Here is a 12,658-nt window from a genome sequence, read left to right on the forward strand (position 1 = left end):
ACAACCTCCTGCCCGCAAGACGCGACGTTTATGAACAGTGCTGTCCAATAGAAATTGCCATGCAAACCATGTCTGCAATTTTTAATGTTCTGGTAGCCGCGTTAAAATAAAACAAACAAAAAACAAAACAAAAAAACAAGTGAAATTAGTTTTCAAGATATATCTTATTGAGCCGAATATATCCAAAATACAGAATTGTAATTTTAATACATAATCATTATTAAAAAGCCTTATTAGTGAGACAGTTTGCATTCTTTTTATATACGAAGGCTTAACCATCTGCTGTGTTTTACACTTACAGCGTGTCTCAGTTGCACTGGCTGTGTTTCGAGTCGTCAGTAGCACATGTGGCTCGTGGCTACCTTGGACAGCACAATTCTAGAGAAGGACATATAGGCAATAAATACAGAAACAAACCATCATAATAACAAAATGCTACAAATTCAAGGGAGCAAAATGGGTTCAGTGGTAGAAAATCAAGGGGAAAACATTTTATTTTAAAAAATTTTATCTGTTTATTTATTTTTAGAGAGAGGGGTAGGGAGGGAGAAAGAGAGGGAGGGAAACAATGATTGGTTGCCTTTTGTATGGCCCAGCTGGGGACCTGGCCCACAACCCAGGCCTGTGCCCTGACTAGGGATTGAACCAGTGACCTTTCAGTTTGCAGGCTGGCACTCAATCTACTGAGCCACAGCAGCTGGGGTGAGGAAAAACGCCTTTTAGCTAGGGTGAAAGGGGAAGGTTGTTCTGGGAGGTGAAGTGTGAGCTGAGACATACAGGAGAAGGAGTCAATCATGCAAAGATTTGGGGAAAGCAAAAGTCACAAACAGAAAAAAATAAAACAGGTACAAAGGCCCTGAGTGGGACCACGCTTGGTTTGAGAACGACAACAGGTAACTGAGGGCTGCTAAGTGGAGGGAGTGGGGAGGTCAGGAACATGTGAGCCTTCATAGGTCAGTTGAAGAATTGGATTTTATTCTAAGAAGGTTTGGAGGATTTTAAGCCAGCAGGAGACAGGACCTTACTTACATTTTTAAGAGCCCCAACTATGTGAAGGGCAGACTGAGGGGGGGGAGGTGACAATAGTAGGAGCAGGAGGCCCAGGAGGAGGCCCCAGCGGCAGTGCGGGGGAAGGGTGGCAGTGACGTCTGTTTGCAGTCAGGCACTGAGAAAAGGGGAGGGTTTCCAACGTGACCACATGAGGCACTGTTTTATCTCACAGGCAGTGAACACTTGGAGAAAGCGCGTGGTGGGTTCATCAGAGAATCCCTGGCTCCAGAAGGGAGAGCTCACGTGTTACCTGACCTCTCTCCCAGTCCCCAAGGCTAAATCTGAAGAATTAAGTGGAAGAGTTAATCTAAAGTATTTATTTGGCTTTTGGAAGAAAGACTGTGGACCCCTGAAGACCTGTAACCTGTTCCTATAACACTTCTGTTTTCCCTTTTAGTTAAGAAGAGTTTTATTGGCCAAAATAAATCTTTCTTTGGTCCTTTGGAGCTGGTGGAGAAGCTTTGTCCAGAAGCATCAGATATCGCCACTAGTGTCAGAAATCTGCCAGAATTAAAGTGAGTAAAAAGTCATTATACTGATTTGATGTTTCTAAAAAACTTCCTTGTATTTACCCATTTCTCAATTCCTTGCTGATAAAATATTTTCTGACTTAGAACAAATTGCATGAGCCACACTATACTTAGACTATAGTCCCAGCTCTGCTACTCATTATCCACATGATCTTGAGCAAGATTTGCCCCTTTCTGAGCCTCGGTTTCCTTCTTAAACTGGGGACAGTGATTTCTGTTTGTCACACAGGTTCACCTGGGGTGGGATGGCATTGTCACATGAGAAGCAGCTGCAGAAGGAAAAGGAGTCATTGTTGTACTCCTATAATCACAGCTTCAGGTACATTTGGGCAGTTTTCTGAATAATACAGTTCAGGCCAGATTTTAGATCCCAGGACAAGTGGTATTTGTGAAAAGGCTGAGACTAACAAATCATTTGCTGTGTCTGGGTTTGCCCTTAGGATCCCTATCATTGGCTCAAAATTAAAAACTGGACAGAACACAAACAAGGTATCATCATCATGGAATCTCACTTAGAAGAGGCCCTAGAGATCCTTGGGCTGATGCATAAGAGCCCCCAGGACTGTCCAGCTTCTGTCTGACCCTTTCCCTGTGGAGCCAACCTGCTCCATTTTCAGACAATAGTAATAGCCACCATTTACTGAGGGTGTGCCATGTGCCAGGCATTATGTTAAGGACATTTCATTGTCTCATTTAATCCTCCACAACAAGCCTCCAGAAAAGCAGTTGGTGTCCTCAGTGAAAGGCATGGGAGGTGAGACTTGGAGTGAGCAAGGAGCTTGCCCAGAAAGGGAACACGGGCCTGTGTTAACTGAAATCCTCTAAATCCCATCAAGCCCTGTTGCTGCACAGCCCTGTGAAGTAAGTAAGTTGCAGGACAGCATGTATAACATGTTTGGTTTTTTTTTTAATAAAAAAGAGGAGAAAAAATAAATATATATTTGTTCCCATGTGCATAAAAATGTTTTGGAAGTAAACCTAAACTGAAAACAATATATTAATGTATGGGGAAGGGGAGCTGGGGAAAATTAAGTATTAAACCATACGTCCTGTAGGCTTTTTTCTGTTCCATAGTAGATTGTAGACCTCTCTCCGTATCAGGCACTCACCCACAGCCCTCTGCTGTCCAGCTCACTGGGGTAATGCCCCTTTGGGCACTGGACTTGCCTTCCAGCGTTCATTCTCCAGATAGTGCAGTGGTGCCTGTCCCCAGACATACCTCTTGAGCGCGCCACCCGTTGCCTGCCGATGGCCTCCTGGGTGTAGGACTTGGACCAGCAGCCGCCAGCTGCGCGCTGGGGTGCTGCGCCCTTCACACTCACACTGAGCAGGCCCTGTCAGTGGCCATTTCCCACCTCACGCCCCCATTCAGGACTTTTTTCCCGAACTTCTTTTCCTTTTTGCTCTGGTTTCCCCCCATAATTTATTGGTGGTGGTGGTGGTGGTGGTGGTGTAGTGTGTGTGGGAGGGGGTGGTGTTCCAAGCCTTTTGTACCCATGAAGTTGGACGAACGCTGTGGACCTGGCTGCGGAGGTCACGGGGTGCCAGCCAGTCCTGGCCCTGAGAGCGCCCTCTGGTGCAGACACTGAGTACAGCAGTGCCTCTGTACTCGGGCCTCTGTCTCAGGTGCACTTTGCTTGCTTTCCTTAAATAGTGTGAGGTCTGTAGTGGGGAGGCTTTTCTTCTCATAATGTTTAAAGCAGGCCTTTTCAGATTTGCGCCTTTGAGCCTGGTTGCACAACAGTGTAATGCACTGAACACATACTGAGCATTATTCCTTAACAGGTAAATTTTATGTTAAGGTGTTTTTTACCAGTTTTTTAAAAATTGCACCTTTCAGCGAATGCCTCAGAAACCTTGAGTCTTCGACGCTTTAACAAGCACTAATGATGTTGTACATTAATCTTTGAAAGAATATTTGTTCCTTAAACAAAGCTAATCTAATATTTCCTGGCTCCCTATAAAACTTTATTAATATATGCAGTTTTATCTGATTGTATTTGTTCTAGGAATCAGATTTTTGTGGCTTAAGACTTTTTCCTCTTTTGTCCAAATAGAAAAAAACACCCCACTTGCCTATGATAACAAAATTCACACGGCACCCAGAGGCATGTGGCGAGCTGCTTGCCTCCCCAGACAGTGCGCGCCCCCAGCCCCTGAGCAGCTGTCCTTACGTGTTCTCTGCACTCAAAGCGTGAATTTGTGTCTCTCTTGGGCTGACTTGTCTCATTGTTTTGTCTTCTGTTGTTACTGTTAAGCTCTAACAGTTTGCTTCTGTTTGACTTCAGGACAGCTGTGGGAAGAGGCCGAGCTTGGCTTTATCTTGCCCTCATGCAAAAGAAACTGGCAGATTATCTGAAAGTGCTGATAGACAATAAACATATCTTAAGGTATTTCATCACCTATCTTTGCTTTTCTTTTGCTTTGAATTCAAACAAGAGTTTATAATGTACAGAGCTTTTATTAAAAATATTATAAATATTCTTAGTGGCTTAGTTTTAAAATAGTGCTATTTAATTTTTTAGAGCACTGATATCCGAAAGCTGGTGGGAACAAATGAAGATTTATATTACTTTTTATTTTTAAAAAGATTGCTCTTCAAAAATACCTCAGTTGGGTAGCTAACAGTGTACTCCATTAAATTTCAACAAAATTGTATTTGTTAGATTGGATAATAACAGGAAAATGACATTAGAACTAGATTTTTTTGTAATATATTACTTATTTTAGGAGTCTGTATCCAGTTTGTAAATATTTATACCTCTTGTAAATATAGTCTTATATCCAATAAAGACTAATTGGCTATCTGAAATTATGACAGTTCATATTTGATATTTATATAACTATAAACAAAAATAATCATTATGAAAGGAACTTTCTCTAGAATATGAGAATTCATAAGGGAAGAATCTCTCTAGAATTACTCTTATCTAGCTGAGACAAAAATATCTTTTACAGTATGGCCTTCCTAAATTTTTTATTGTTTTCAAGTCATGGCTTATTATTGAATATATCTTTACATGGTGAATACTTATTTCAAATATGTCACATCCTTTGTTCTTTGGGCACAGTTGACTACCTTTGAGGTACACATTTTGTCTAAGAAACTGATCCCTAAGATAGCAAGTTCTTGTGCACAGGCACACGATGGTAAATTAGCAGACCGTGTGAGCAGGAGCAGGCAGAGGTGGGGTGGAGCCCCTGCAAGGGGCCTAGGTGGCGGCCGTAAGGAACAAAAGCAGCCAGTGTTGCTCCGTGGGACACACGGAAGAGGGGGGAGTTTTATTCTTGAATGTGGGGGTGCGCTTTGGAAGTTGTTCACAGCAACGTGGAAGAAGGAGCCTGTGGGGACAGGAGGGGCAGAGTGGGGTCGGGAATGCAGGAGCCAAGAGGGGATGAGAAGGGCTGGGGTCCAAGGCCCAAATGGCAGAGTTCACAATGGACCAGAGGCGGGAGCAGCACTTTCTAAGCCACAGGAAGAGAGGAGAGGCCAGAGAAGAAACAGCAGCACTTACAGCAGGAGAGGGAAATGAAAGCAGAAGGACATTCACCCCAGGGAGCTTCTGGCAGCCAGACTACCAGCCAGAAGGGGGCCAGGCGGGTGCGGCGGGGCAAAGGGGCTGGCGAGGGCATCCTGAGCCTCTCCGTGGCCACTCCTCTCTTGCAGTGAGTTCTATGAGCCAGAGGCCTTAATGATGGAGGAAGAGGGGATGGTGATCGTCGGTCTCCTGGTGGGACTCAATGTTCTTGATGCCAATCTTTGCTTAAAAGGAGAAGATTTGGATTCTCAGGTAAAATGGGGATTTGGTTCTGGGTGGAATGACTTCTCTAGGCCAGAGATTTTACCAGGATCTGTAGGCAATGTTGAACCTCCAACAGGGACAGAGGGCTGTGCAGGGCGCCATCCTGGGGCAGACAGGGAAGCAGCTGGGGAAAGGTGAAGAAAGAGCTCAGGCAGAGGCACACAGAGAGCACAGCACGTTTGCGGACAGGAAGCAGTTTGTGGCTGGGACACAGGAAGCTCCACAAGGGAGGCAAAGGTGGAGTCTGGGCTCGGATGTTGGGCCATTGGTGCCTTGCTGAAGGGTTCAGTGTTGTCCCTTGAGCTTTGAGAAGCTCTTGGAGGTTTTTAAGCAGTACAGTAAAATGTTCATGCCAGGGTTTGAGAATGATCAATCCAGGTCACGCGTTAGAAGGGGCCATGAATAGGCACAGCAAAAACATTGAGCAGACAAGTCTGAAAGTCCCAGGAGGTTGGATGGGGATTGGCAAGGTAGAGTCGGGAGAGATTTGGGGAAGCCCGGTGATAGAACAGGGCACGAATGAAAGTCGTAAGGTACAGAGGGGTGGGCAGCTCTCTTCAGACGGGAGCAGGTGACCTAAACTCCCGGCGTCCCCCCGGGACAGACACTCTGACCCATCCCCACCTTGACCCCTCCTCAGGGCAAGAAGGTCATCTGTATCTGGCGGGGCCACTGCCCAGCCTTCTGCCTGCCACCTGTTTGGACCTGAAGGATCTATAGCTTCCCCAATCCCTCTATGCCCAGGTCAGCTCCCCCCTCCCCAATAGTTTTGTTGTTTTTGCATGTTGAAAAAAAGTTTTTTAAATACAGAAGTGTATTTTTAAAATGAAACTAAATGTCACACACAATTGCATTACACAGAGACAACCAATTCAGTGTTACATTGTGGCATATACCTTTGCGGGCACATAAGTAAGCAAGGTGTGTATGTGTGTGTTTTAGAGAGAGATGTTTGGAGTTGTTTTTTTTTTAACCAAAATATGATTATTTAAAGCACACTATTTAGTAATTGTTTGGAAGAACATGTCGCACATAGCCCTCAGTGTTGCTGGAGACGTAAGCCATTTTAAACGGCTGCACAGCGTTCCATCTGGCGGACGCCCTGTGCCGCTTAACCAGTACTGACTAACCTAGGTCGTTTACATGGCACAACAGCAACATTATAAACATCTTCATCCCTCTTTGTGCACTTGTCCAGTTATTACCCCAAGATAAATTTGGGGGTCACTCTGTCAAAGTTGTCACATTCTACACGAGTGTTAGAGTGTGACAATGGGCGTCCTTGGCTTTTTTCAATGTAATAGACAGAACTATTCTTAAGTTTACCGTTTTGAGAGCAGGGGAGGTCAAGCATTTTTTTCATGTGTTATTTGCCATTGGTGGTTCAGCTTTTGTGACTACCTGTTCATATCCTTTACTCCTTTTTCTGAGTTTTACATCTTTTCCACTCCCTTATTATAGATTATGGATATTAACTGTTGAAATTTTTTGTTACAATTTTTTTCTGGTTTCTCAGTACATTTTCTCTGTAGACATTTTTGGGGGCAAATTCAATGGATTTTTCCATTACACTTTTCAAGGTATTGTCCTTAGAAGGTCCTTTCCCATCTAAAAATTATTTTTCCAAATCAACTGTGTATTTTTTATATTTGAATATTTTGCCTGTCATTTGTTTTGACTTAGTGTGCAGTGTGAGTCTAGATTTCTTTAGAAGTGGGGAACCAGTTTGCTGAACATCACATATGATATATTATTTTCCTACTAAGTTGAAACCCCACCTTTAGCTTGTGAAGTATCCCTAGTGCGCAGAGGGTTACTTCTGGACCCTGTTCTGTCCCCCGTGTCTGTTCTTATGCCAGTAGCACCATCTTTTAATTCCTACAGCCACGTGGTGTGTTTTATATTCTGGTAGTTCACTGCTTGCCCACGGTATTATACTTGCTTTTTCCAATGTAGTTCAGGCTGTCCATTCTCCCATCTGAACTTGAACATCATTTTGTCCAATTACAAAATAAAGATTGAGAATTTTATTAAATAATGGATCTGATTGAGCCCCCACTGTGTCCTTTAATGCAGTGCCTCTCATCTGTCGCCACGAAGTGTGAGTGTTTACTGGTGATGTCTGAGGAGTGCTCCTTTGCTTGTTGACAAAGTCCTGTTTTGTTCTCATTTACTTTGCATTTTTATTGAAGATGAACGTTGAATGCTGTCAGATATCTTTTTTGACATCTGTTGAAATGTCATACTTGTTTTTAACCCATAAATATGATTGAATTAATTCATAGGTTTCCTGTTGTGATATTATGTCCGCATTTCTAAAATGAGTCCCGCTTGGCATCATGCATTATTCTTTGAGTGTGTCAGGCTTAATATGCCGCTGCTTGATTTGGGATTTTTATGGTTCCACTTACTAGTGACACTGTTCCTACTTTTCCTGTTCTGTACTGTCTTTGTCACTTTTCAGTGTCAGGATTGTATTAATCTCTTAAAATAAGCGGGATAATATACTTTTCTGGTTTTCTACAGCAGTTTTTTTGGAGCAGGAAGTATTTTTTGTTTGAAAGTTAGAACTTGCTGGTGTGACCACTTCAGCTTTATGCCTTTTTTGGTCCTAGTTCTTTTTTTTTTTTTTAAGATTTTTATTCATTTTTAGAGAGAGGGGAAAGGAGAGAGAAAGAGGGAGAGAAACATCAGTGTGTGGTTGCCTCTTGCACACCCCCCACTGGGGACCTGGCCCACAGCCCAGGCATGTGCCCTGACTGGGAATTGAACTGGTGACCCTTTGGCTGGCAGGCCAGCACTTAATCCATTGAACCACACCAGCCAGGGTAATTTCTGTTCTAACCTTTATTATTTCCTTCCTTTTACTCACTTTGGGCTTTGTTTGTTGTTCTTTTTCAGGTTCCTTTCAGTGTGAGGTTTGATTGTTTATTTGAGCTTTTTCTTCTTTTTTGAGATAGGTCTGCAATACTATGAATTTTCCTCTTAGTACTGCTTTCCCAGTATCCCACAGATTTTTGGATTGTTGTGTTCCCATTTTCATTAGTTCCAAGGTCTTTTTTTATTTCTCCCTTGATCTCATTGTTAACCCATTCATTGTTTAACAACATATTATTTACCTTCCATGTCTTTATGTATTTTTCAGTTTTCTTCTTGTGATTGATTTCTAGTTTCATAGCATTGTGGTCAGAGATGCTTGATATGATTTCAATCTTCTTAAATTTACTGAGACTTGTTTTGTATCCTAACATGTGCATTTGTTAGAAAACAAATATTCTATGTGCATTTGAAAAGTGTGTATGTTCTGGTGCTTTGGGGTGAAATGCTCTGAAAATATCAATTAAATCCATTTGATCTAGTGTGTCAGTTAAGGCTGCTGTCTCCTTGTTGATTTTCTGCCCAGAAGATCTATCCATTGTAGTCAATGGAATGTTAAAATCCCTAACTATGACTGTATTTGTCGACTTCTCTTTTTACATCCATCAGGATTTGCTTTACATATTTAGTTGCTCCTATGTTGGATGCGTAAATGTTTAATAGGATTATATCCTCTTGTTGGATTGTTCCTTTTATCATTATATAGTATCCTTCTTTGTCTCTTACTATAGCCTTGGTTTTAACGTCTATTTTGTCGGCTATAAGTACTGCTGCCCCAGCTTTTTTTTTCTTTTCCATTTGCATGAAATATCTTTTTCCAAACCTTTACTTTAGTCTGTGTGTATCTTTCAGTCTGAGATGGGTCTCTTGGAGGCAGTATATGTATTGGTCTTGTTTTCTTATCCATTCAGCTGTCCTCTGTCTTTTGGTCAGAGTGTTTAAGCCATTTACATTTAAGGTGATTATTACTAGATATGTATGTAGTGCCATTTTATTGTCAGACTGTTTTCCTCTGGGGTTTGTTTTTTTTTTTTCCCCCTCTCTTTTTCTTCTTCTTAGAGCAGACCCTTTACCATTTGTTGCAGTACTGACTTGGTATTAACAAAGTCCTTTTTTGTTGTTGTTGTGTGGGAAGCTCCTTATTTCTCCTTCAATTTTAAATGATAGCCTTGCTGGGTAAAGTAGCCTTGGTTTTTCATCATGTTGAGTATTTCATGCCACCCCTTTCTGGCCTGAAACATTTCTCTTGTGTAATCAGATGACAGTCTAATTGGGGCTCCCTTGTAGGTAACTACCTTCTTTTCTCTTGCAGCTTTTAGGATTCTCTCCTTGTCTTTAAGCCTTGTCATTTTAATTAGGATGTGTCTCAGCGTAGGCCTCTTTGGGTCCAACTTGTTTGGGACTCTCTGAGCTTCCTGGACTTGTGTGACTTTTTTCCTTCACCAGATTTGGGAAGTTTTTGGGTATTACTTCTTCAAATAGGTTCTTGATCCCTTGCTCACTCTCTTCTCCTTTTGATGCAGATGTTTCTATGATGCACATGTTGTTATGCTTCATATTGTCCAAAGTTTCTTAAGCTCTCTTCATTTTTTTAAATTCTTTTTTCCTTTTGCTGCCCTACCTGGGAGTTTTTTCCTACTTTGTCTTCCAAAACACTGATTCGATCCTCTGCTTCATCTGCCCTTCCAGTATATTTATTCCTTCCAATGTATTTACTTCAGATATTGCATTCTTTATTTCTGTCTGGTCCCTTTTTATGGTTTCTATGTCTTTTTTCATGCTGTTGATTATCCTTATAATCATTATTATAAACTATCTGACAAATTGCTTGTCTCCATTTCATTTAGTTCTTTTGGAGAATTCTCTTAGTCTTTCATTTAGGGTCTGTTTCTTTGTCTTCCAATTTTGGCTGCTTCTTTGTCTTTTCTACCTTAGGCGTTAAACTAATCAGCCTCTGAACTGCTCACTTGTTAATCTAATCAAGCTGTGATCAGCAGCCAGACTTAAGCTCCACAGAGTGGGGCAAAGTAATTCCTGCAGGCAGGGTTATTCTTTCCCCTCAGGCTGATGCTACATGGAGGTGAGTGCTCTGCCTGAGAAAGATGGCTTCTGCAGTACTGGGCGTGACTCAGCACAGGGATCCTGGCAGCTGTTCCGTCAGTTCTCTCAGAGTCTCCTTAAGCATCTCTAGTCCACTCTGCCTGCTTTCTGCTGGAGCCCAGAACAAGTGGCTGCACACAAGGTTTTGTGTGTTGGACCTTTAAGACGCTCTCTGAGTCTCCAACCGTCTCTCCTTGGCAGACAGAAACCCTGTTGCTTTTCACAGATGGATGTTATCTGGGCTCCTTTCCAGCTCTGGTGCTATAGTCTGTCCTCAGCTTGTGCGTTAGACCCCACACCTCTCGAGGAGACACCCCAGCCACTGAAATATCCCTCTGGCACTTAAGCTTCTGCCCGTGGGAGCCCGGCCAGCCCTCTTGTGACTCTTCTGCACTCTGTACCAGTCTCATTGTGGTGATGTGGTTTCTTCTTTCTGTCCTTGGTTGTAAGGCTTCTCTCCAGCTAGTGTTCAGTTGGTTATTCAGGATGCTTTTTCTACAATTTAGTTGTAATTCCCTATTGGTCCTGGGAGGGGGTTAGTGTAGCTTCCACTCACTCCTCTGTCATCATGTTTGTTTTATTGATTGCTATTTTACAGAGCTGATTAACCTGACTAAATAAGTATTTGTAGGAAAGAGACAGGAATGTAAATGCCCAGAATTTGAAGAGTATAAGGTCTATGTGGAAAGCAAGACAGTGATTTTGTATTTAAACCTGTGCATGTTATTTTAATTAGGTTGGAGTGATCGATTTTTCCCTCTACCTTAAGGATATGCAGGATCTTGATGGTGGCAAAGAGTAAGTACTGCATTGTATGCTGTTCTTCACATTTTTAATGAAATTCTGGCAAAGAATGCTACATTTGTTTTAGTTTTGTTTAAAATTCTAGCTTTTATTTATCTATTTTTAATTACAGAGGTGATACATTAATTTTCCCATTGTGTGAGGAATTAAGCTCTACAGAATACAAAGTACAAGTGAAATTTCTTTGTTCACACTGTCCCCTCATCTCCATCCCACTGCCACTGCCTCAGAAGAAGCTCCTCGTGTCTCCTTCCAAGCCTTTTATCAATGCCACGCGCATACATCTTTGTTGGTCATGCATTTTGCTGTACAGTTTGTTTAAATATAAATGGGATGGTACTGTTATAAGTTGCCCATGGACTTGCTCTTTGATCTTAGTGTGTCTAGGGTGTCATTCGTGTCATGTGTAGCTCTCTCCCATCCTTGTTAAAAAGGATATTCTTTTTAAAAAAGTTATCCTGGCCCTGGCCCGGTGGCCCCATTGGTGAGAGCATCATCCTATGCACCAAAAGGTTGCAGGTTCGCTCCCCAGTTGGGGTGTATACAGGAGGAGGCTGATCAATGTTTCCCTCTCACATTGATGTTTCTCTCTCTCTCCTTTCTCCTCTCTCTAAAATCAATAAACACATCCTCAGGTGAGAATTTTTTTAAAAGTTATCCCAGAACAAATAAAGAAAAGAGAAAGAAAGCAAACAGTGTGCAAAACCTGGTATCATTTATGTTCTGATAAAAAAGAACACACAGCCCTATTTGTACATTGTGCTTCCACGCACACAGACCACTTGGGGAGTGGCACTCAGACCTGATCACAGTGCTGCCCGGGAGACTGCGGAAGGGAGTGGCGCTGGAAACCCTTGGGTTGCGTCTGACTGTTTGACTTTGTGTCACCGAAACGTGTTCCTGACGAGGAGCCTTGGTCTCAGAGCCTTGGGACCAGTGGGAACCTCATTAATGCTTTGCACACCCTCCTTTAAACTTAAACAAAATATATTCTTTGTATTAAAAAAATAAACTGGAAATAAATTGATTATCCTTCGGTAAGGGAATAACTGAATAAATTATGGAACATCCATAATATCCCACTTTGATATATCACGGAGACCTAAAAACAGAACAGATTTGCCCTGACCGGTGTGGCTCAGTGGGTTGGGCATCATCCCACAAACCGAAAGGTCTCTGGTTCAATTCCCAGTCAGGGCACAGGCCTGGGTTTCAGGTTTGGCCCCCAGTGGGGGACACACCGAAGCCAACCAATCGATGCTTCTCTCTTGCTTTGATTTTTCTCTCCCTCTCTTTCTCCCTCTCTTTCCCTCTCAAAAAAATAAGAAAGGAAGGAAGGAAGAATAGATTTGGCTATGGGTATAGTTGACTTAGAAGGATTTCCACAAGATATTAAGTGAAAAAAGTATGTTACTGGAAGCATATACATGTATATCCCATGTTTTAAACCCAAAAAATCCTTGGTATTTGTTTTATATTTTAATTGCATGGTAT

At 42.2% G+C, this 12,658-nt stretch overlaps 1 protein-coding gene across 1 annotated transcript in view; it reads left to right on the forward strand.

Moving 5' to 3' along the window:
- RUFY1 (RUN and FYVE domain containing 1) overlaps nucleotides 1–12,658 on the forward strand; it is a 60,330-nt gene that overhangs the window by 9,515 nt on the left and 38,157 nt on the right. The window contains exons 3-6 of the mRNA XM_054566264.1: nucleotides 1,448–1,565; nucleotides 3,869–3,970; nucleotides 5,248–5,371; nucleotides 11,097–11,158. Of these exons, the coding sequence (XP_054422239.1) occupies nucleotides 1,448–1,565; nucleotides 3,869–3,970; nucleotides 5,248–5,371; nucleotides 11,097–11,158 (406 nt within the window). The remainder of the gene's footprint in view (nucleotides 1–1,447; nucleotides 1,566–3,868; nucleotides 3,971–5,247; nucleotides 5,372–11,096; nucleotides 11,159–12,658) is intronic.

This window comes from Pteronotus mesoamericanus, unplaced genomic scaffold, assembly GCF_021234165.1.
Source record: "Pteronotus mesoamericanus isolate MK-2021 breed Mesoamerican mustached bat unplaced genomic scaffold, CSHL_Meso_final contig_171, whole genome shotgun sequence".
NCBI lineage: Eukaryota > Metazoa > Chordata > Mammalia > Chiroptera > Mormoopidae > Pteronotus > Pteronotus mesoamericanus.